The sequence below is a fragment of the Oryctolagus cuniculus genome, chromosome 20 (assembly GCF_964237555.1).
Source record: "Oryctolagus cuniculus chromosome 20, mOryCun1.1, whole genome shotgun sequence".
Taxonomy (NCBI): Eukaryota; Metazoa; Chordata; class Mammalia; order Lagomorpha; family Leporidae; genus Oryctolagus; species Oryctolagus cuniculus.
The window spans coordinates 23,165,342-23,188,390 of NC_091451.1; the positions used below are offsets into that span (position 1 = coordinate 23,165,342).

The 23,049-nt window shown below is 45.3% G+C and overlaps 3 protein-coding genes across 9 annotated transcripts in view; 1 reads left to right on the top strand and 2 right to left on the bottom strand.

Annotated features, from left to right (window-relative positions):
- NOXRED1 (NADP dependent oxidoreductase domain containing 1) overlaps positions 1-9,798 on the bottom strand; it is a 29,752-nt gene extending 19,954 nt beyond the window's left edge. For 2 of the 3 annotated variants that reach the window (XM_002719627.5, XM_070065298.1), the window contains exons 1-2: positions 9,687-9,798; positions 9,015-9,186 (exon numbers count right to left, since the gene is read on the bottom strand). In XM_002719627.5, the coding sequence (XP_002719673.1) occupies positions 9,015-9,169 (155 nt within the window). In that variant the 5' untranslated portion in view covers positions 9,170-9,186; positions 9,687-9,798. Of the gene's footprint in view, positions 1-9,014; positions 9,582-9,686 lie in introns of those variants that run through there. The other variant, XM_070065297.1, reaches the window with a different exon arrangement.
- The window catches only part of SAMD15 (sterile alpha motif domain containing 15), a 58,568-nt gene extending 41,519 nt beyond the window's left edge, over positions 1-17,049 (top strand). For 2 of the 3 annotated variants that reach the window (XR_007911661.2, XM_070065296.1), the window contains one exon: positions 9,580-17,049. Coding sequence is in view for 1 of the 3 variants with exons in the window: in XM_070065296.1 (XP_069921397.1) it covers positions 9,580-9,648 (69 nt within the window). In the remaining 2 variants the exon portion in view is untranslated. The remainder of the gene's footprint in view (positions 1-9,579) is intronic. The other variant, XR_007911660.2, reaches the window with a different exon arrangement.
- The window catches only part of VIPAS39 (VPS33B interacting protein, apical-basolateral polarity regulator, spe-39 homolog), a 32,448-nt gene continuing 24,275 nt past the window's right edge, over positions 14,877-23,049 (bottom strand). For all 3 annotated transcript variants that reach the window (XM_008271985.4, XM_051825992.2, XM_002719626.5), the window contains 6 exons: positions 22,305-22,346; positions 21,883-21,972; positions 18,963-19,049; positions 18,320-18,409; positions 17,472-17,576; positions 14,877-15,850 (listed from right to left, as the gene is read on the bottom strand). In XM_008271985.4, the coding sequence (XP_008270207.1) occupies positions 15,830-15,850; positions 17,472-17,576; positions 18,320-18,409; positions 18,963-19,049; positions 21,883-21,972; positions 22,305-22,346 (435 nt within the window). In that variant the 3' untranslated portion in view covers positions 14,877-15,829. The remainder of the gene's footprint in view (positions 15,851-17,471; positions 17,577-18,319; positions 18,410-18,962; positions 19,050-21,882; positions 21,973-22,304; positions 22,347-23,049) is intronic.

Below are 23,049 nucleotides of genomic sequence, written 5' to 3' on the forward strand. Positions count from 1 at the left end.
TGAACCAGCAGATGGAATGTCTCTCTATATATAACTCTGCTGCTCAAATAAATAAATCTTTTTTTTTTAAAGTGTGAGGTCTCCAGCTTAGTTTATCTTTCTCAAAACTATTTTGGTTATTTTGGGTAATTTGATGTTCCTCTATGAATTTTTCAATGATTTACTAAAAATTTTTTACAGAAAATTGACATTGGAGTTTGATGAGGATTGCACTGAATCTAAGGATCACTTTGGGTAGTGTGGACATTTTAAAACTATTATATCTTCCAACATGAACACAGGATATCTTTCCATTTATTTGTGTCTTTCTTAATTTTTTTGTAACTTTAAAAGGTTTATCTACTTTTTTAAAAAGATTTATTTATTTATTTGAAAGGCAGAGTTACAGAGAGACAGAGGCAGAGACAGAGGTCTTCCATCCAATGGTTCACTCCCCAAATGGCCGCAATGGCTGGAGCTGGGCCGATCTGAAGCCAGGAGCCAGGAGCCAGGTCTTCCACAGGGTTGCAGGGGCCCAAGGACTTGGGCCATCTTCTACTGCTTTCCCAGGCTCTAGCAGAGAGCTAGATGGGAAGTGGAGCAGCCCATATGGGATGCTGGCACTGCAGGAGGCAGTTTAACCCCCTATGCCACAGTGCCAGCCTCAATATTTACTTTTTATTTATTTAAATAGCAGAGTGACAGAAGGGGGTGGGGAGGGAGGGAGGGAAGGAGGGAAAGGGAGAGGGAGAGAAAGAAAGAAAGTTCCATCCACTGGTTGGTTCACTTGCCAAGTGGCTGTTATAGCTAGGTCTATCCCAGGTGGGAGAGGGAGAGGGAAAAGGGAAGGGGGAGGGGGAGGGGGAAGGAAGAAAGTTCCCTCCACTGGTTGGTTCACTTGCCAAATGGCTGCTATAACTAGGTCTACCCCAGGCTGAAGCCAAGAGCCAGGAACTCCATTCTAGCCTCCTACATGGGTAGCAAGGCCCCAAGTACTTGGGCAGTCTTCTGCTGCCTTCCCAGGCACATGAGCTGGAAGCTGGGTCGGAAGCTGAACTGCCAGCACTTGACCTGGCACTCTGACATGGGATGCCAGCATCACAAGTGGTGGCTTAACCCACAGCACTGGCCCCTCCTTAATTTGTTTTAACAATGCTTTGCAGTTTTCCATGTACAAGTCTTTCATCTTAAGTTTATTACTAAGTATTTTATTCTAATTGATCGCTGTTGTAAATGGGATTAATTTCTTTTTTGGATGGCTAATTGTAAGTGTACAGAAATGCAACTGACTTTTGAGTGATTTTGTATCCAGCTACATTGCTGAATTTGTTTACTAGTTTTAACACATTTTTTATGGAATCTTTAAGTTTTTAAAAAATATTTAGTTACATATATGGAAGTTAGAGTTACAGAAAGAGTGAGACAGACAGAGAGAGAGATCTCCCAACTACTGCTTCATTCCTTAGATGGCTGCAACAGCCATCTAAGTTGGACCAGGCCGAAGCCAGGAGCCAGGAGCTTTTACCACACCTGCCACATGGTGACAGGGCCCCAAACACTTGGGCCAACTTTGGCTGCTTTTCCCAAGCCATTTGCAGGGAGCTGGATCAGAATGGAGCAGCCAGGACCTGAATTGGCACCCAAGTAAGATGCTGCCATTACCTGCAGTGGCTTTACCCCGCTATGCCACAATGCCAGCCCCGGAATCTTTAGGTTTTTCTACATATAGGATCATGTTATCTGTAAACAGAGATCAGTTTGTTTCTTTCCAATTTGGATGTCTTTATTTTTCTTCCCTAACTGCTGTGGCTAGGATTTCTGGTATTACATTGAATAGAAGTGGTGAGAGTGCTTTGTTTCTGATATGTATTATCATGAACTATATATATATATATATTTATACATAAAGATGTATTTATTTGAAAGGCAGAGTGAGAGAGGAGAGACAGACAGATTTCCCATGCACTAGGTCACCTCTCAAAAGGCTACAACCACCAGGGCAGGGCCAGGCTGAAACCAAGAGCCAGGAATTCCATCCTGGTCTCCCACGTGGGTGGCAGGACCCCAAGCACCCAAGCGATTCACTGTCCTCCCAGGTACATTAGCAGGACGCTGGATTGGAGGCAAAGAGCAGGCACTCCAGAATGGGATGCTGGCATCACAAACCATGGCTTTACCTGCTACACCACAACACTGCCCCCCCCCAGCCCTGTTTCTTATCTTAAAGGAAAAATTTTCAGTTTTTCACCTTTGAGTATGATATTAGCTGTGACGTTTTCATATATAGCCTTTATTTTTTTTTTTATTTTTTGCCAGGCAGAGTTAGACAGTGTGTGTGTGTGAGAGAGAGAGAGAGAGAGAGAGAGAGAAAGGTCTTCCTTCCATTGGTTCACTCCCCTAATGGCCGCTACGGCAGGCCCTGCGCCGATCCAAAGCCAGGAGCCGGGTACTTCCTCCCGGTCTCCTATGCGGGTGCAGGCGCCCAAGCACTTGGGCCATCCTCTGCTGCCCTCCACAGTAGAGAGCTGGACTGGAAGAGGAGCAACCGCGACTAGTACCCGGCGTCCCAGCCATGACTAGAACCCGGGGTACCGGCGCTGCATGCAGAGGATTAGCCAAGTGAGCCACGGCGCCGGCCTTTATATACAGCCTTTATTAGGTAGAGGCAATTTCCCTCTATTTCTGGCTTTTTCAATGCTGTTATCAGGAAAGTGTACTGAATTTATCAAATGCTTTTCCTACATCAGTTGAAATGATCATGTGGTTTTCGCTCTTCATTCTGTTAAGGATGTATTACATTAACTTTTCTATGTTGAATTATCCCTGTATTCCAGGAATGAATTCCCCTTGGTCATGATATTAATCCTTTTAATATGCTGTTGAATTCTGTTTGCTAAGATTTTTTTTAAGGATTTTTGCATTAATATTCATCAAGATACTGGTTTGTAGTTTTCCATAGTTTCTATGTCTTGTTTTGGTGTCAGGGTAATGCTGGCCTCATAAAATGGGTTTGGAAGGTTTTAGGAGTGTTTGAGAGGGACTGGTGTGAATTCTTCAAATGTTTAGAATTTTCCAATGAAACATCTGATCCTAGGATTCTCTCTGTTGAGGATTTTTCGATTACTGATTCAGCCTCCTGACCAATTATGGTCTATTTGTTTTTTTTCTTCTTTGTTACTTGGTCGTGATAGGTTGGTTGTTCCTAGGAGTTTTTTCGATTCTTTAGGTTATGACTGGCATATGACTGCTAAGAGTGGTCTCTAGGACTGTGTCTGTGCAGCATCCGTGCTGACGTCTCCTCCTCACTTATGATTCTGTTGTTTTTTTCCCTTAGTCTAGGTAAATCTGTCAATGTTGTTGATATTTTGAAAACACCAGCTCTCAGTTTTGTTGATTTTTTTTTCTATTCTCCATTTTATTTCTGCTCTAATCTTGATGATTTCCTTTCTTTTGTTAACTTTGGGCTTGGTTTGTTTTTCTTTTTCTAGAGGCGTGCTCTGGTTTGAATGCCCCCTCCAAAACGCATGTTGAAATTTAATGGCCACTGTAAGTGTTGGGAGGTACAACCTTTGAGAGGTGGCTGGGTCCTGTGGGCACCTCCCTCACGCATGGGTCAGTTACACAAGCGAGCCCTCCTGTGTGCATACTGTCCTCCTTCCCCATGTGTACTCTCACCCTGTGATATTCTCTGCCACTCGGTGACACAGCAAGAAAGCCCTTACCAGATGTGGCTCTTTGATCTTACATTTCTCAGCTTCCAGGACTGTGAGAAATAAATTTATTGCCTTTATAATTTATGCAGTCTCTGGTATTCTAACATAGAAACAGAAAACGAACTAAGACAAGCTATAAAGTTAGATTGCTGATTTGAGATTTTTTAAAAAATCCATTTTATTTATTTGAAAGAGTTATAGAGATGGGGGGAGGGAGAGGAAGAGGGGGAGAGAGAGAGTCAGTCTGCCATCCGCTGGTTCACTTTCCAAATGGCTGCAGCAGAGCTGATCTGAAGCCAGGAGACAGGAGCGTCCTCTGGGTCTCCCACAAGGATTCAGGGGCCCAAGCACTTGGGCCATCCTCCGCATTAGCAGGCACATTAGCAGGGAGCTGGATGGGAAGTGGAGCAGCTGGGACTTGAACTGGCAACCATATGGGATGCTGGCACTGCAGGCTGAGGCTTTAACCCAGTGAGCCACAGTGCCAGCCCCTGATATCCTTCTCTTTAATGTAGGCATTTGTTCCTATAAACTTCTCTCTTACTACTGACTTTGCTGTATACCATAAGTTTTGGTATGTTATTTTTTTTTTCATTTTCCTTTATCTCAAGATATTTCCTAATTTCCTATGTGATTTACTCTATGATCCATTGATTACTCAGGAGTGTCCATTTCCACATATTTGCGAATTTTCCAGTTTTCCTTTTGTTATCCATTTCTAGTTTCATCCCATTGTGGTTAAAAAGTTGATGTGATTTATATCTTCTAGAATTTGCTAAGATTTCTTTGGTGGCCAAACATGTAGTCTACCCTGGATACTGTTCCATGTGCACTTAAGAAGACAAAGTTGCTGCTATTGGGTAGAAGATTCTACATGTTAGGTTCCAACTGGTCTAATGTTTTGTTCTAGCCCTCTGTTTCCTCATTGATCTGCTTGGTTGTTCTATCCATTATTCAAAGTGGGGCACTGACATTCACTAGTATTGTGTATCTTCAATTCTGTCAAAATGTGCTTCAGATATTTGGATGTTCTGATGCAAATACGTATATAATTACTATACATTCCTGGTGGACTGATCTTTTCATTTTTATATGATGTCATTCCACGTCCTCAGGTTTTCACTTAAAGTCTATTTTGTCTGATATAAGTATAGCCACTCCTGCTCTCTTTTGATTAAAATTTGCATGGAATATCTTTCCATCCTTTTAGTTTCAGCCCATGTGTTTCCTTAATTCTAAAGTGAGTCTTGTGTAGGCAGCCTATAGTTAGATCCTGGTCTCATCCACTCAGCCACTGCTTATTTTGTTTAGGAAGTTTAATCCATTTACATTTAAAGTAATTATGGAAAGGAAAAGACAATATTGCCATTTTGTTCACTGTCTTCTATGCATCTGGTAGCTACTAAAGATTGATTTATTTATTTGGAAGGCAGAGAGAAATAGAGGGAGAAAGGGTAATTGTCTATCTACTGGCCCGCTCCCCTGCTGCTTTTCCAGGTGCATTAACAGGGAGCTGGATCGGAAGCCAAGTAGTCACAATTAGAACTGGCACCCTGATCAGAAATGCCAGCATTGCAAGTGGTGGCTTAACCCATTGTGCCACAACACCGTTCCCCGTCATTTCTTGAAGTAAGTTCTCTAGCCCTTTCTTTTTCTGAGATTCCCAGATGTATATATTGGTCTGCTTGATGGTGTCCCATTAAGTTTCTTCCCTTTATTCTTTTTTTCCTTTTGTTCTTCTGACGTGATCATTTCAGGTAACCCGTCTTTGAGTTCTCTGTTTGTTCTGCGTCATCAAGCCTGATGTGGAACTCTGGTGAATCTGTTCTATTCAGTTGTTGTGTTGTTTGGCTCCAGAGTTTCTTTGGCCCCCTTCTCTCTTTTTTTTAATTGTTTCTATTCGTTAATATTCTCATTTCTTTATATACCATTTTCCTGATTTTATTTAGTTGTTTATCTATGTTCTCTTGCAGCTCATTGATCTTGTTACAGATTATCTTGATTTCTTTTTTTATTTGAAAGGCAGTTAAAGACAGTGAGCAAGAGAGAGATAGAGAGAGATCTTCCATCTGCTGTGTCACTGCACAAAAGCCCCCATAGCCAGGGCCAATCCCAGCTGAAGCCAGGAGCTGGGAACCAGGAACCAGGAACTCCATCTGGGTCTTCTAGGTAGATGGTAGGGACCCAAGTACTTGAGCCATTTGAGGGTGATCATTAGCAGGAAGTTGGATCAGCAGAGGTGTGACCTGTGCTCTGACTTGGGAGGGTGGCATCCCAAGCAGCAATTTAAATACTGCGTCACAACACCCACCTCATGTTTTCGAGTTATGTGCTATGATCTGCTTTTGGAGGACTGGTTTCTGGAGGCCACATTTGTTCCTTTGAATGGGCTTCATGCTTCTTGATATGCTTTATGTTTGCTGTTGTGAGTCTGGGCATTTGGAAAAATAGCCATGTCTCCCAATCTTCACAGGCTGACTTCATACAGGGAAAGATCTTCACCAATCAGCCTAGCTAGAGATTCTGGTTTCAAACCTTTTCAGGGTATGTATCTTCCCTGGACTTGTACTCATGATTTCCAGTTAGAGATGCTTGCCTGTTCCTTTTGTAAGAAGTCATAACCTCCTGCTCTCTCTGGTGTCTACTGGAAGTACTTTAGGTTGTCTGTGCTGCAACACACCACTGAGCTCTCCTTTGCTTTCATCCAAAGTATGTTGGTTTCCCATCAGGCAATCCCTCTGAGGGCTCTGCAAAAGTAGGACAGTAGGCAAACATTCCACTTTTATCCAAGGGAGAAGCTGAAAATTGTGTGTTTTTTCCTGATCACATTGAGCTGTGCTAACCTGGGGAAAGGGCTACCCCAGGTGAGTACAATAGCTTTTCTTAGCCTTTTCAATACAGCTTTTCTTGACTTTACACTTGAGGTACTGAACTTTTGGCTTCTGGAGTTTCCATAAAGGCTTTTCAGGCATATAATGTTGATTTTTTTTTTAATTTTCACTTTTTTAAAAGATTTAAAAAGCAGACAGACAGATGGAGATCTTCGATCCACTGGTTCACTCCCCAAATACCTACAATAGTTAAGGCTGGGTAGGATGAAGCCAGGAGCCTAGAATTCTATCCCAGTGGGTGTCAGGGCCCTAAGTGAGCCATCCTCTGCTGCTTCCTATGTACACTGGCAGGAAGCTGAATGGAAAGCTGAGCAGCTGGAACTTGAACCAGGGAGCAGCTGGAACTTGAACCAGGCACTGCAATATGGGATACAGGCATTCCAAGCAGCAACTTAACTGCTGTACCACCTCCCAACCTCCATATGTTGTTGTTAAGTCAGTGTCTCTGTGGGTTTATTATAAAGTCTGGGGAGTCCCATCCTTCCATCTTGGTGACATCTCAGACACCTGTCAACTTTTACTGCTATTAGGACAAGTGCAAATCTCCCTCCTACTCTTTCTAATTTGCTATTTCAATTCTGCACAGACCTGGGACACTGGCTAATTCAGCTTTTTAAGAAAGTATGATATATAGGGCCAGTGCTGTGGCACAGTGGGCTAAGCCTCTGCCTGTGCTGGAATCTCATATGAATGCCAGTTCGTGTACTGGCTGCTCCTCTTCCAATCCAGCTCTCTGCTATGTCCTAGGAAAGCAACAGAATATAGCCCAAGTACTTGGGCCCCTGCTCCCATGTGGGAGACCTGGAAAGGGCTCCGGGCTCCTGGCTTTGGACCAGCTCAGCTCTGGCCATTGCGGCCATCTGGGGACTGAACCAGTGGATAGAAGACCTTTCTCTCTGTCTCTCCCTCTGTCTGTAACTCTACCTCTCAAATAAATTAATTTTTTTTTTAAAAAAAAAGGAAGTATGATGTATAAAAGAAAATAGTTTACAAAAGCAAACACTCGAGAAATGGAGGATGAAAGATTTGGGGCCATTTTCTCAGAGGTTCACTTATTATTGGTCCTGGATGTGTTTCCTTGGCCCAAGTTTAACCAAGTCTGACTTCCAACTACGTAAAGTGTTACTTTATTGCTGCAAAACCTTATTTGTGTTCTCTATTTCTTTTTTTTTTTTTTAATCTTTTATTTAATGAATATAAATTTCCAAAGTACGACTCATGTGTTACAATGGCTTCCCCCCCATACCGTCCCTCCCACCCACAACCCTCCCCTTTCCCACTCCCTCTCCCCTTCCATTCACATCAAGATTCATTTTCGATTATCTTAATATACAGAAGATCAGCTTAGTATACCTTAAGTAAGTATTTCAACAGTTTGCTCCCACACAGAAACATAAAGTGAAAAATAATAGATGATTTTTTTTAAATGATGATGAAATCAGATCAGACCTATTGTCATGTTTAATCCCAGTGAGAGTCAAGTTGGGAATTGTGTGTTCTCTATTTCTGTAAAAAAACAAACAAAACAACAACAACAACAAAAAACTAATACCTTACAGGCTTTAAAGCCCTAGACTTTTCATATAAGCACCACAAGCCACATTCTGTTGAAGACTTCTCGTTGAAAGGACACTTTTCTCTTAGTGCCTGATCCCTCCAAGTATAAAATGCCTCCTAGAAGTTTCATCTGTTGGTTTCTCATCAGCCATCTTGCTTACAACCAATAGATTCTTGCATCCTTATCAGTAAACCAGTCAACAAACTCACAAAGCAGTCTGCCTCCTTGGATATACATTGTATCTCTATATATGTTTAATTCAGATCTGGTCCAGGAGTTAATCTAATTTCAGAGGGGCGGGTGGGGGGAAGCCTTAAAAGTAGAGTGCGGAGATGACTTATGCTCCAGGAGAGGCCTGAGGTTAACAGAATCCAGGAACCTAATTCCAGGTAAGCAGCTCCCACACAAACCTTCTACTTCAGTTTCTAAAGCCACATCACAGAAAGGTTTCAAAAACCAGGGCTGAAATGAGTTTCTCTCCAAATCAAGATTTCTGGTTTCAAGCAAATCATCAGGCTATAGGGAAGGCAGAATACCAGGCAGCTTCCCTGTGATGAAACATCTCACTGTTACACCAGCTTCAAAAGAAAGAATTGATCCACTTCGCAGCCAATAGGTAAGGAATGGCTAGTCATCAGCAGCCATAGGTGACAAGTTCCTGGTCCCAATGAATGAATGAATGAATGAATAATTACTAATCAATCTACCCACTGAAAGGAGTTGCTTCTAATCCACACAGGAACCTGAGTTGGATTTTCCTGGTCCTTTTAGACCAGAAATGACGGCCAAGTTTATCTGTATAAGAAAGTATTAAGTCATTTGAATTCTCAGCAGTGAGATCATTATCTTCCTGAACTCGCACACCTATCTTACCTCAACGTATGGACTAGTTTGCAGAAGAAGATTGCATGGGCACAGGCTTCGACTGTCAGTCCCCGAGAACGGCCCTGCAAATACAGCCAGGATCGATCTTCCTCTGTAACCCCAGACTCAAACTGCAGGGACTCAAGGTCCTCTAGCATGTCCATTTCCAAGCCACCACCTCCTGCAGGGACAGACACCAATCAATCTGGCTCACTGTCTTGGAAAAGGAGGGGTCTAAGAAGGGGGGGGGGTGTACTTCAGAGAGGGCATGTGCAGCCAGGTTACAAGTAGGCATGATGGCGGCCTTCAGCACCTCTCCTTCCACATTTTGAATTTGTGGTTCACATCACTGTTTCCTGGATCCATGAAAAAATCTGAACAGAAACCCAAAGTGATGTTTCTCCTCACAGGCTACAGGCACTTCTTTCAGCAGATGGATTCACATTAGCAATGGGATTCACAGGTATTTTTGGGCCAGAGCCTTCTCCCTTCCATTCCCTTTAGGTTTTTAAAATAGGAATGACCACATTTCAAATAAATTCTTCCCTTACGCTATACTCTGTGTTTTCCACAGGGCAGAGAAGGGCACAGATTACCACTGGTCCCTTGCCTAAAGCAGGGACATCTATATTTTAGAAAATAAACACGAGCTGCATAAATAATCTACATCCCATCTCTCACCCCAAACTGGGACGACGGACTCTCCTCAGTACTTCCGGTCCTGACAGGTAAGAAGTACATTTCTAAGGAGAATTACCCAAGAGAGCTGTCATTATGACTCCTTAGCTACCAGATTACTACAGTCTCTGAATCTTAAAGGGCCGCTCCACCTACAGGCTTTCCTGACCTGAACATGAGGGCACACGTTCCTTTTACTACTTCTCGGGTTACTACACCAGGGCAGTATGGGACCCTCTTTTTCCCAACAAAAGATTCAGGATCACTAAGCTTTTTTTTTTTTTAAACAAGTAGAATTTCATACAGATTTAAGCACTACTGAGTTAATTTTTCTAACTCCTTCTTTGTGGTCAGAAATCAGTGATTTATTTTCTAGCAATGGTGAAACTGGGATCAGAATTCAAATAGACTCATCTTGTTAATTCTCTTGTTAAAATTTTTTTTTCTTAGGCTGGCACCGCGGCTCACTAGGCTAATCCTCCGCCTTGCGGCGCTGGCACACCGGGTTCTAGTCCCGGTCGGGGCGCCAGATTCTGTCCTGGTAGCTCCTCTTCCAGGCCAGCTCTCTGCTGTGGCCCGGGATGCAGTGGAGGATGGCCCAAGTGCTTGGGCCCTGCACCCCATGGGAGACCAGGAGAAACACCTGGCTCTTGCCTTCAGATCAGCGCGACAGCCATTGGAGGGTGAACCAATGGCAAAAAGGAAGACCTTTCTCTCTGTCTCTCTCTCTCACTGTCCACTCTGCCTGTCAAAAAAAAAAAATTTTTTTTCTTAAATGTTGAGGGAAAATTCACGTAATAAAAAAAAAATAACCATCTTATTTATTTGACAAGAAGAGTGACATAGAAACAGGGAGAGACATATGCCGGTTTACTACCCAAATGCCTCCAATAGCTAGGGTTAGGCCAGGCCAAAGCCAGGAGCCAGGAGCTCCATCCAGATCTCCCACGTGGGTGGCAGAGGTCCAAGTACATGGGCCATCATCCACTGCCTCCCAAGCACATTAGCAGGAAGTTAGATCAAAAGCACAGAACAGCTGGGATTTGAACCAGGCAGTTTCACATGGGAAAGCAGCTATCTTTCGCAACGCTTAATCAGCTGCATTATAACACCTGTCCCCAAAATAGCTATTATTAGTTATCTTACTTAGTTTCTTTTAAAGATTATTTATTTATGTGAAAGGCAGTGGGAGGGTGGGGGAGAAAGATCCTACATCTGCTGTTTGACTCCCCAAATGGCCACAACAGGGCTGGGCCAAGCTAAAGCCAGGAGCCAGGAACTCCACCCTGACCTCCCACATGGGTTCCAACTACCTGAGCTGTCATTTGCTACCTTCCCAGGTGCATTAGCCGGAAGCTGGATTGGAAGCAAAGTGGTCTGGACTTGAGCTGGCATTTCGACATGGGACACCAGCATCACAAGCAGTGCTTAACCCACTATGCCACAATGCTGGCCCCCCAAAATCAGTCATTTTAAAGTGAACAGTTCAGTTACACATTCAGAATGTTGTGCAACCACTACCTTTATCTAGTCCTAAAGCATCTTCACACCTCTCAAAAGAAAACCCCATACTTAGTTGGCAGTTACTCCCCACCCTTGCTCACTTCCAGCCCCTGAAACAACAATCTTCCATTCATGGATTTACTTAGTCCAGATAATTTCATAGAAATGGAATCATACAGGGGCCAACATTGCGACACAGTGGCTTAGGCTGCCACCTATGATCCCAGGATCCCATATCAGAGTGCAGGTTCAAGTTCCAGCTGTTCCTTTTTTTTTTTTTTTTTTAATATTTATATATTTGTTTGAAAGTTACAGAGAGAAGAAAGAGCGCTTCCATCCACTGGTTCACTCCTCAGATAGCTGCAATAGCCATCGCAGGGCTGATCCGAAGCCAGGAGCTTCCTTGGAGTCTCCCACAAGGAAGCAGGGAACCAAGTATTTGGGCTATCTTCCACTACCTTCCCAGGCACATTAGCAAGGAGCTGGATTGTAAGTGGAGCAGCTGGGACTCGAACCAGCACCCATATGGGATGCTGGCACTGTGGGCAGTGGCTTTACCTGCTATGCCACAACGCCTGCCCCACTGTTCCACTTCTGATTCAGCTCCTTGCTAATGTCCCTGGAAAATCAGCAGAGAATGGTTCAAGTACTTGGGCTCTTGCTACTCATGTAGGGACCTGGATAGGGTTCCTGGTCCTTCGCGTCAGCCTGGTCCAGGCCTGACTGTTGCAGACATTTGGGAAGTGAACCAGTGGATAGTAGATCTCTCTCTCTCTCTTTTTCTGTCATTCTCTTTACGCCTTTATTTAGGGAAATAAATAGAATCATACAGTACTGACATGTGATTTGTCTGGCTTCTCAAGGCCCTGAATAGGAAGGTGTACATCACACTCTCAGTCCTTTAGAAGAAAAGTCTCCAGCACTTGAAGTGTAAGAAACACCTGCCCATACCAAAACAGTGGGGTAGTCACCCTCAGGTTGTGCTGCTTCCTGCTCCAAAGGGAAGAGGAACTAAACACCTCCCAGACCAGCATGACCCGTGCAGCATGCAGTTAACTGTACAGATGTGAATTCTAGGCCCATCCTTTTCTTATGCATTCCCCAAAGTGGGGGTTCAGTTGTACATTTATAACATGTCCACCTAGCTAGGCTGAATTACATTTTCCAGAATTCCTCTCTTTGTACATTTCTGGTTTAGGATGGCTACAAGAGAGATATGGGAAGACCTGGCGGGTAGAAATGAAACAGCAACCACTCTCCGTTCGAGCTCACAGGCACTGCTGTAGTGAACACAAGCTGTTGCTTGTCTGCTGGCCCCCATGTAAGTGTGAAACACCAGGTGAGCTGTAACTGCTACACATTCCTGCAGACCCTCCTTCAGCTGCTTACTCGTGGGCCAGGGGTTTTTCAGGTCCATGACCAAGGCCACCAGCTTCTCCTTCAGGACACTCACTTCATCAAAGTTGGAGGCCGTTCTCCTGGGTTCTACCCACCCCCACTTTCTATGTGTCTTCCCATCCCCACTGCTTGCCCTATGGATTTCAAGTTCTACCACCAGACACGGAGACAACTACCTTACATAGACTGCAATACCTGAGCAAGGTCAAATCCCTGCAGTAAACCACAGAGACAGACTGGATTAGATAAGGCATTCACTCTCCTAGTGGTTCCGCATCAGTGAATGTACCCGGATATATTAGCTCGTGAAGCTAGCACTCTATGTCTTGGGGCGAACCAATCAATGCAATCTAGCAAATTCAATTACTTCTTCAACAGCATGATCAGGAAAGCAACTAAACATAAAGCTACCTGGACTTAAAAAGGAGACTGCAACATGGAAGAGCAAAGGCTGCAGTCTGCGGACTAGCGCTGTGATGCAGTGAGTGAAGCTGCTGCCTGCAATGCCAGCATCCCCAATGAGCACTGGTTTGAATCCTGGCAGTAGAAAATGGCACAAGTGCTTGGGCCCCTGCCACCCACGAGGGAGACTTGGATGGAGTACCAGGCTCCTGGCTTTGGGTTGGCCCAGCTCTAGCCATCTGGGGAGAAAACAAGAAGATGAAGATCTGCCTCTAACTCTGCCTTTCAAATAAATAAGTCTTTAAAATACACACACACACACACACACACAGGAGATGGAGTCTGGAGGTGCACACTGTGGCACAGTGGGCTAGGTCACCACTAGGGATACCCACTTAGTATATCAGAATACCTGGTTCGGCCGGCACCGCGGCTCACTAGGCTAATCCTCCGCCTTGCAGCACCGGCACACCGAGTTCTAGTCCCGGTTGCCTCTCTTCCAGGCCAGCTCTCTGCTGTGGCCCGGGAGTGCAGTGGAGGATGGCCCAAGTGCTTGGGCCCTGCACCCCATGGGAGACCAGGAGAAGCACCTGGCTCCTGCCTTCGGATCAGCGCGGTGCGCTGGCTGCAGCGGCCATTGGAGGGTGAACCAACGGCAAAAGGAAGACCTTTCTCTCTCTCACTGTCCACTCTGCCTGTCAAAAAAAAAAGAATACCTGGTTAACGTCCTGGTACTCTGCTTCTGATTGAGCTTCCTGCTAGTGTGCTTGGGAGGCAGCAGATTATGGCTCAACCATCTGCATCCCCGCCACCCATCCTGGAGATCCAGATGGAGTTCCTGGACCAGCCTTGGCTGTCTTGGGCATTTGGGGCATGAATAAGCATACGGGAGATCTTTCTCTCCTTCCTATTCTCTGTCACTCTGCCTTTCAAATAAATCTTTAAAAAAGACAGAGTCTGTCTTTTTGAAGAAGGGTTTCTCAAAACTGGCATTTCCACTCTGGGCAGGATAATTCTTTGTTGTGAGGGGCTGTCCCATGTATTATAGGATGTTTAGCAATATTTCATGCCTTTACCCATGAGATGCCAGTAGCAGCCCCCAGCGTGGCAACAAGAAGTATCTTCTAGGAGCCACTGTTGTGGCACAGTGGGTAAAGCTGCTGCCTGTGACGCTGGCATCCCATATGGGTACCAGTTCATGTCCTGGCTGCTCTACTTCTGATTCAGCTCCCTGCTAATGTGCCTGGGAAAGCAGTGGAAAATGGCCCAAGTGCTTGGGCCCTGAACCCATGTGGGAGACCTGGAAGAAGCTCCTGGCTCCTGGGTTTTATCTGCCCCAGTCCTAGGAGTTCCAGCCATTTTGGAGTCAACCAGCAGATGAAAGATCTCTCTCTATGTCTCTTCCTCCCCTTCTCTCTCTCTCTCTGTAACTGTGCCTTTCAAATAAATAAAAAGAAATCTTAAAAAAAAAAATCCTATCTTCCGACACTGCTAAATGCCTCCCGAGGGGGCAGGGTGTGGCCAGCTGAGACACCACAGTGACGCAGGCTGCGCCTCTGCACAAGCAGCTGCTCCGCTCTTGCTCTGCTCACAGGTGCAGTCCTGAGCTCAGACACCGCCACGCCCTCACTTTGCACGTAACGGGTCTAGAGAAAGGAGCTCACCCGGCACCACACAGCTAGTTAGTGAGAGCACTGGGAAAAGGAAGGTCTTTTCTCTCCCAGTTTGGTGCTGTCTGTTAACTACACAGTCCTGTTTAGCCAGAAGCACAAGGACTCCGTAACCTGACATGTGTGGACAGACTGCACTGAGGCAGACCTGTAAGAGTCCAAGACCCGGAGCAGTAATCTCCTCATTCTGCACAGAACAACGGGGAAGGGAAGAGGAGGCTCCAAGGAAGAAACAGCTTTATTAGGAGTCCAGGCACAGCAGGAAAACCCAGGTCAGTCACCCAGAAGGAGTCTAATATTGGTTACAGGGCAGAATCAGCATTACAGAATTCTCTCTCCACAGCCAACTGTGAAAACAAAATCTCAGTCTAAATATGCCAACAAATGCTACTGAGGTCAGTCCAGGGGAAACTTATGGCGAAATGAGAGTTCTCCCTAAAGGGAGAGTTCTTCACACTGCTGGATCTCAGTTCCGCATAAGGCCAGGGGTCCTGAATAGAAGTAGAGAAAGATAAGGGGGTATCTCATCACTCAAATAAGGTCATCTCAGTGTGCAGCTGAGAGGAACCCTAAGTTTTTGGACAGACAGACTGGGCAGCAGAAAAACACCGGCTGAAGAAACACAACCTCTGGGCAACATCTCTCAGGCATGGAGGACTCCGCAGCCTGGTGAGGGGGTCTCCAGCAGGTCCTGGGCAACACTGGCCGCACTCCTGAATCCCCTTGGAAGATACAGTCATTTTGGTTCTGTTCTGACTTCACTCAGAGCAGAACTGCCCATGTCCAGCACCAAGTCCTGGGTCACAGTTGGCTGAGTGGAATGCAGTGGCCACCCTGCTGACACACGTACCTCTTAGTCTAGGAGACTTCCTTTCTGGAGCAGTCACTTTTCTCAGACCAAGAGAGATCTTAACCCAGTGTGGGCCCAATCCAGAAATCACTCCCACCTTCACATGAGCACCAGGTGGAGAGACTCTCTCATGAATCAAAGCTTGGCCCTCAGTGACAACCCTCGGACAGTCCATCTGCAGCTCTCCATGCCCAGATGTTGGTTTCCGTCCCAGGAGTAGCAGGCACGGCCTGTTGATGGGCCCAAGAGTGATGGTGCTACTCTCCCACTTCTACAGGCAGGGAAGGAAGAAGTGAGGCCAGCTTCAGGGCAGCTAATGCCACCTAATTCTTCCATCGAATTTGCTGTGGAAAGATCAGACAATGAAGGTGTACGATCAGTCTCTACTCATCCCTACAGAAAGGCAGCAGGAATGCACTAAGACAAGCTCATAGCCAGGTAATGTAAGAAAGAGGGAAAGCAGGGCTGAGTGCTTAGCCTGGCAGTTGTCAGTTAAGATACCCATGTCCCGTATCAGCCAGATCTGGCTCCTGACTCCAGCTTTTGCCAGGGCAGCACTGACCCTGGGGTGAACCAGTGGATAGCAGCTTGCTCTCTCTCTCTCTCTGCCTCTCAGATAAATTTGGAGATGAAAAAAAAAAATGTTTTTTAGAGAAAGGAAAAGGAAGAATCTGGGAAAGTCTTGAAAATTTTCCTTTTTAAAAAAATATTTGAGAGAAAGAGGGAGGGAACAGAGGGAGGGAGAATACTCTTATCTTCTAGTTCACTCTCCAAATACCACAACAACCAGACTAGTCCAGGCCAAAGCCAGGAGCCAGGAATCCAATCCAGATCTCCTGTATGAGTGGCAGGAACCTAATTACTGGAGCCATCACATTGCCTCCCAGGGTTGCATTAGCAGTAAGCTGGAGTCAGGAGCTGGGGCCAGTTATTGAACCCAGGTACTCCAATATGGCAGAAGAGTATCTTACTGCATGCCTTAGTGGCCACACTAAACACTTGCCCCAGTAAATTTTTTATTAATAAGAGGGAGAATTCATTTATTCAGGGATGGATTAAATACCTATTCTGTATTTTACAGAATGCTAGATGTAGGGCTTTTATCCTGGCCCTGCCCTCAGGAGCAGCATTTACTAGCTTTCGTTTTTTTTTTTTTTTTTTTTTTCTTTTACAGGCAGAGTGGACAGTGAGAGAGAGAGACAGAGAGAAAGGTCTTCCTTTGCCGTTGGTTCACCCTCCAATGGCCGCAGCGGCCGGCGCACTGCGGCCGGCACACCGCGCTGATCCGAAGGCAGGAGCCAGGTACTTATCCTGGTCTCCCATGGCGTGCAGGGCCCAAGCACTTGGGCCAACCTCCACTGAACTCCCGGGCCACAGCAGAGAGCTGGCCTGGAAGAGGGGCAACCGGGACAGAATCCATCGCCCTGACCGGGACTAGAACCCGGTGTGCCGGCGCCGCTAGGTGGAGGAATAGCCTAGTGAGCCGCAGTGCTGACTAGGATTTACTAGCTTTCAATGACCCCAGTGTAAGTCCCAAAATTCCTAAGAGGAAACTAAGTTCCATGTTAACAAAAAGCTCAGAAACCTCACGCAATGAGAGATCAACCAACTGTGCTCCCCAAGAAGCTAGTCTATTTCATCCGCTTCTTATTTCCACAGGTTACATGCATCCCTGGTGACAATTATATTCCAAACCCCTAACTTTTTTGTACTTAGAGCAGTTAGTGCCCCTACCAGGTAGCCTAGTTATTAGAGCATGGTAGTTAAACGTCAGCCTGCGGCTTCATCATTCTATCATCACACAGATCAGAAGTGGTTTCTGTTGCTCAAAGCAGTGCCTCTGACCTTTCGCCCTACCAGCAAGACATAGATCCACGTGGTTCAGCTAACTGCAATCCTGCCCAGGCTGCTCTGTGAACGGTCTGTCTCCTGGGACGGCTGGAGGGGTCAGCGGGAGCTGCTCACCGAGCTGCTGAGAATGGCATCAATCTTGTCCTCCTCGGCGGATCCTTTATCGACCTTACTCTTGTAGGCTACCAACTGCTGACGATCCTTCAGGTCCCGATATGTCTGTAGAGCAGAACAAAGGACAGACACAAACCCCCAGTGAGCCTTCTTTATCACTCTGTCACTATCACTTTGACCCAAAGCTCAAAATGAGGCAAGAGCCAACAGTGGGATGATACGCGTGTGTGTCTCATGTCAAGTGCACACAGAGGGGCCAGTGTAGTGACACACTGGGTTAAGCTACTACCTGCAATGCCGACATCCCATAAAAGCACTGGTTTGAGTCCCGGCTGCTCCACTTCAGATCCAGCTCCCTGCTAATGTGCCTGGGAGAGCAGCGGAGGTGAACCAAGTCTTTGGGCCCCTACCACCCATGTGGGAGACCTGGTTGAAGTTCAGGTTCCAGGCTGCAGCCTGGCCCAGCCCTGGCTATTAATGCCATTTGGGAAGTGAACCAGCAGATGTAAGATCTCTCTCTTCTCTTTCTCCCTCTCTGTAACTCTGCCTTTCAAATGAATAAATCTTTAAAAAAAAAGTGCCCACAAAACTTCATATTAGAGCTTATAAGTGTTTGATTCACGTATATGAATTTTTGAAGTGCAACAAATTATAAAAGTACACAGAAACCAGTCAAAGAGTTGGAAAACAACACAAGAGTGCTAATCTCCAAACTACCTCTTACCAGACTATCTTGTCCACTCAGTCCAAACTCACGGAAACACCTCACAATCTAGGACAGGAGATGTTGTGACCCCTCACTCCCCACTGAGGGTGTAACTCAAGGTTCTCATTTCTCAGGGACTCACATCAATGACGACATCATGGCACTTGAATCTGGTAGCTAGATTCAACTTTGTGTCCACATCTTCCACCAGATTGATATACTCCTGTAGTATCTGTAGGAAGAGGGACTTCTGATTAATGATTCCCAGACCCAGAAAGCACGGAGCCCTATAAAGTAGGGATAAAGTCCTCAAGAAGGCTAACAAGGTCAATCTGACATCTATAAAGCCCATCATTAATCACAGACTGGTTCTGCAATGGCCAATGAGGGCACCAGGCAGACCCGCATGCTGTCTCGTAGGGGGAAGAGCACATTCCGCCTTCTAGAGCTAGATACACATGCCAGCGATGGCAGGGCTCTAGCTCTGAACCACTACTGTGCCCACTGGCCTTGCAGTCCTTCCTCTGGGAGTTCTCCGTTCGTACCGTCTGGACAGCACATTACTACTCCACAGTCAATGCTCCTCAGAGCAGAAAGTCTGGATTACTCCTCAAGAGCAGAAAAATTCTCTCCCCGGCCTTTTCTATTTCAAGGCCCAGTGAAGCCCTTGCACTGCCTTTAAGGAAAAACCAGAACAGGTCAGAACCCCTATAACTGACCAGCACAAGCTAAAAGTTAGGTCCTTTGGAGTATCCTGTACCCGGCTTTCTTTTAGAACCCATTACCTGGACAGGAGCGTTGTTCTTGTGCAAAATTTCCACAACTCGATGGAAGCCAATGGGTGCTCTCTTCTTGGTATAACCCAGCCAGTTCTGAAAAAGGAAGACAGGCAGCAGGAGCTAGGTCAAACATACACAACATACTAGTCTCTGTTTTATGGTTAGAGCAGAACAATGTGGAAGAGGGGTAGAGAAATGGAAGATAATGCACAGAGAATTGATAGGAAACGAACTTCTCAGAAAAGTCAAGGAACTTGAGAGGGCAGAAAAAAATTGGAGATAAGAAATAAATTCTTAGATCTATAGGCATGAATATAGGAAAAAAGTCTATGAAATATTACTAGATGGTAATTTAGTATTTTTATATGAACTTACAAGTGTTTAAAAAAAGCTCTATCTTCACATATATGTATATATACATATTTGTAAATTAATGAGGAAAGGTCTGGGAACTTATCATTCTTTTATTAATTTGAAAGGCGGAGAGTGACAGAGAGGCAGAGGCAGAGAGGGAGGGAGGGAGGGAGGGAGCGAGCGAGCGAGCGAGAGAGGTCTTCCATGTAGTGGTTTACTCCCTAATTGGCCACAATGGCTGGAACTGGGCTGATATGAAGCCAGGAGCTGGGAGCTTATTCCAGGTCTCCCACACAGGTGCAGGGGCCCAAGGACTCAGGCCATCTTCTACTGCTTTCCAAACCAGAGCAGAGAGCTGGATTGGAAGTGGAGCAGCTGTGACTTGAACCAGTGCCCACATGGAATGCTGGCACTGCAGGCAATGGCTTTACCCACTATGCCACAGCACTGGCCCCTCTAACTTTTTTTTTTCCTTGAGGAAGGAGTAGACAAGAGCAGGCAGACAATGAAAGAGGAAAATCAATCTTTATATACATATTATATTTGATTTTGATAAAGGTAAGTGTGCTTTGGCAGTTGATATAACTAATTAAATAATTAACAATGGAGAAAGAAAATTCTAAAAGCCATAATGGAAAAATAGCTATTTAAAATGTAAGCCAATTTGTCTGGAACCATAAGAGACCTTGAATAGCCAAAATAATAGTGAGGAGGAAAAACAAAGCTGGAGGCATCACATGTTCTGATTCTGAATTATATAACAAAGCTACAACAATGCAAACAGTATATTGAGACCAGAGTTGTGGCACTGTGCATTAGGCTGCTGCCTGCAAGACCTGCATTCCATGTGGCCACCAGTTTGAGTCCCAACTGCTCCACTTCTGATCCAGTTTCCTGATAATGTGCCTGGGAAATAACTCTTTCAAAAAAAAAAAAAAAAAGAAAGAAAGAAAAGAAAAGTATGCTGCTAGCATAAAAGCAAACACAGAGACCAATAAAATAGAATACAGAGCCCAAAAATCAACAAATTTTTTTTTCTTTATTTAAATATTTATTTGGGGGCTGGTGCAGTGGAGCAGCGGGTTAAAGCCCTGGCCTGAAGCGCCGGCACCCCATATGGGTGCCGGTTCTAGTTCTGGCTACTCCTCTTCCAATCCAGCTCTCTGCTATGGCCTGGGAAAGCAGTGGATGATGGCTCAAGTCCTTGGGCCCTGGCACCAACGTGGGAGACCCGGAAGAAGCTCCTGGCTCCTGGCTTCAGATTGGCGCAGCTCCGGCCATCGTGGCCATCTGAGGAAGTGAACCATCGGATGGAAGACCTCTCTCTCTGTCTCTACCTCTCTCTGTAACTCTGCCTTTCACAGAAATAGAATAAATCTTAAAAAAAAAAAAAAAAAAAAAAAGATTTATTTGAAAGGCAGGGAGACAGAGAGAGCTAGAAAGAGAGATCTTGTATCTACTGGTTCACTGTACTATTCACTGTATTATTTCAAATAAATAAAAATAAATCTTTAAAAACAATGAGTTAGGCCGGTGCCACGGCTCAATAGGCTAATCCTCCGCCTGCGGTGCCAGCACACCGGGTTCTAGTCCCGTTCGGGGCGCCAGATTCTGTTCCGGCTGTCCCTCTTCCAGGCCAGCTCTCTGCTGTGGCCAGGGAGTGCAGTGGAGGATGGCCCAAGTGCTTGGGCCCTGCACCCCATGGGAGACCAGGAGAAGCACCTGGCTCCTGGCTTCAGATCAGCGCGGTGCGCCGGCTGCAGCAGCCACTGGAGGGTGAACCAACGGTAAAGGAAGACCTTTCTCTCTGTCTCTCTCACTGTCCACTCTGCCTGTCAAAAACAAAACAAAACAATGAGTTAGACAGGTGCTGTTGCTCAGCAGCTTCAGCTGAGCTAGGAAGGAGCTGCTGGTTGAATTCCAGCTCTGCTTCCCATCCACGTTCATGCTAATGCGCCTGGGAAGGCAGCAGATAATGGCCCAAGGGCTTGGACGCCTGCACCCATGTCTGCCCTTGCTGTTATAGGTATTTAGGGAGTGAACTAGCTGATGGAAGATCTCTGTTTCTCCCTCACTCTCTGGCGCTCTACCTTCAAATAATAAATCTTAAAGTGAAAAGAAGATGATGGCATCCCACAATAAAGTGCCTGGGTTTGATTCTAGGATGTGGCTCCTGAGTGCAGCTTCCTACTAATGCATATTCAGAGAGGCAGTAGTTATGGCCAAGTGATTGGATCCCTGCCACCCACACTGTGCCTATGAAGGAGATAAACAGTTAAATATTTAAAAGAGAATTATTCTGGCATCTGAAATTTTCTTTAAAATGGCTCAGAAAAAAATGTATGTGTATAGCAAAAGAGAAAGCTAATACAGCACAAATGTTAATAAATTAGTGAAGTGGGTAAAGACTAAGAGTGTTTATTACAATATTCTTTCAACTTTTAAGTTTGAAAGTTTGGAAAATAAGAAGTGGAAGGAAACGTGGAGACGAGTAAGTGGCACTTATAGTGTGGTCTGAGGACCCGTTCGTCTCCCAAGGTTTCAACAGCACCAGCAGTTCCAGCACACCCACCTTTGTGGTGAAGAGGGCGTCTACATCATGCCAGGCTCGGAGCTTGGCACGAGCAGCCAGAGCTGTCAGGACATACTGTTTGTCTGGGATCTAGAGGGCAGAGATCAAGAGAAATTAAAAGGAATTAGAAATGTGTAAAGGTGCTTGAGAAATTTTAAAGACAGGCATAAATTTTCCCTGGTATTGATTCTGCCCCTTAAAGTCAAGAAATTTCTCAGTCATCAATAATCCCTAATTCCAAGTCCAGCACTGCTACAGACCATTCACTTACTGTCTTCTCTCACTTCTCACAAACTCATTCCTTTCTATTTATAACCTTGACTATCAAAGGATTTACTGTTACAGAGTGACAAAGCACATTTACTCCATACTTTTATAAAATACTGACCAATTTATAAAACACTGACCAGTTTAATATCTACCTTAAATGTCTTCTTTAGGTTGATGGGACTGCTGAATGTCCCCTGGAATGCAAGTGAAAAAGGAACGTTAGTGATGCTGACTTTCCCACCTCCCACCCAATCCCACACATTTCTTTTCCATGACATAGACTTTTACCTGTCACTCTGTAACCATTTGAACCCAGAAATTAAGAGAAAATCTCCATAGATCTAATCAGGTATCACTACGGTCTAGTTTACTCAGAACTGGATTCATAAATATGGTATGTTTCCAATTTTCTGCTAATCCCAATAAGGGGAAATCACTACCTGTGATGCTTAAATCCAAACGTCTTTAAAAAAAAAAAAACAGATTTGTTTTGAATGTATCCACAGGGGCTGACACTGTGTCATAGAGGGCTGTGCCTGTGCAGTGCTGGCATCCCGTATGAGTGTCCCTTGGTATGGAGAATAAGATTTTTGCCAATGCACTCCTAGTGAAGATAATTTCTTCCCAGAACACCGAGTGTGACTGCAGGGACGGATTAAGGATAGTTTATGACCTGCTAAGCAGAGGAGCACTGAGCCCTTGAGGGAACGTTGGCTTCACCACGACACGCAGCTGCTTTCCCAGACATGCTTATCTAGTATGTCTTTCTAAATAAGCTTCAGAAAAACCTTAGAGTTATATGGAGATGTGCATGCACTGTTGTAATCCTTATCAATACAGAAAAGATGCTGAGTTGGCCTGGCGGCACTTTGCCGAAGAGTTCCCATGTCCTGTCTC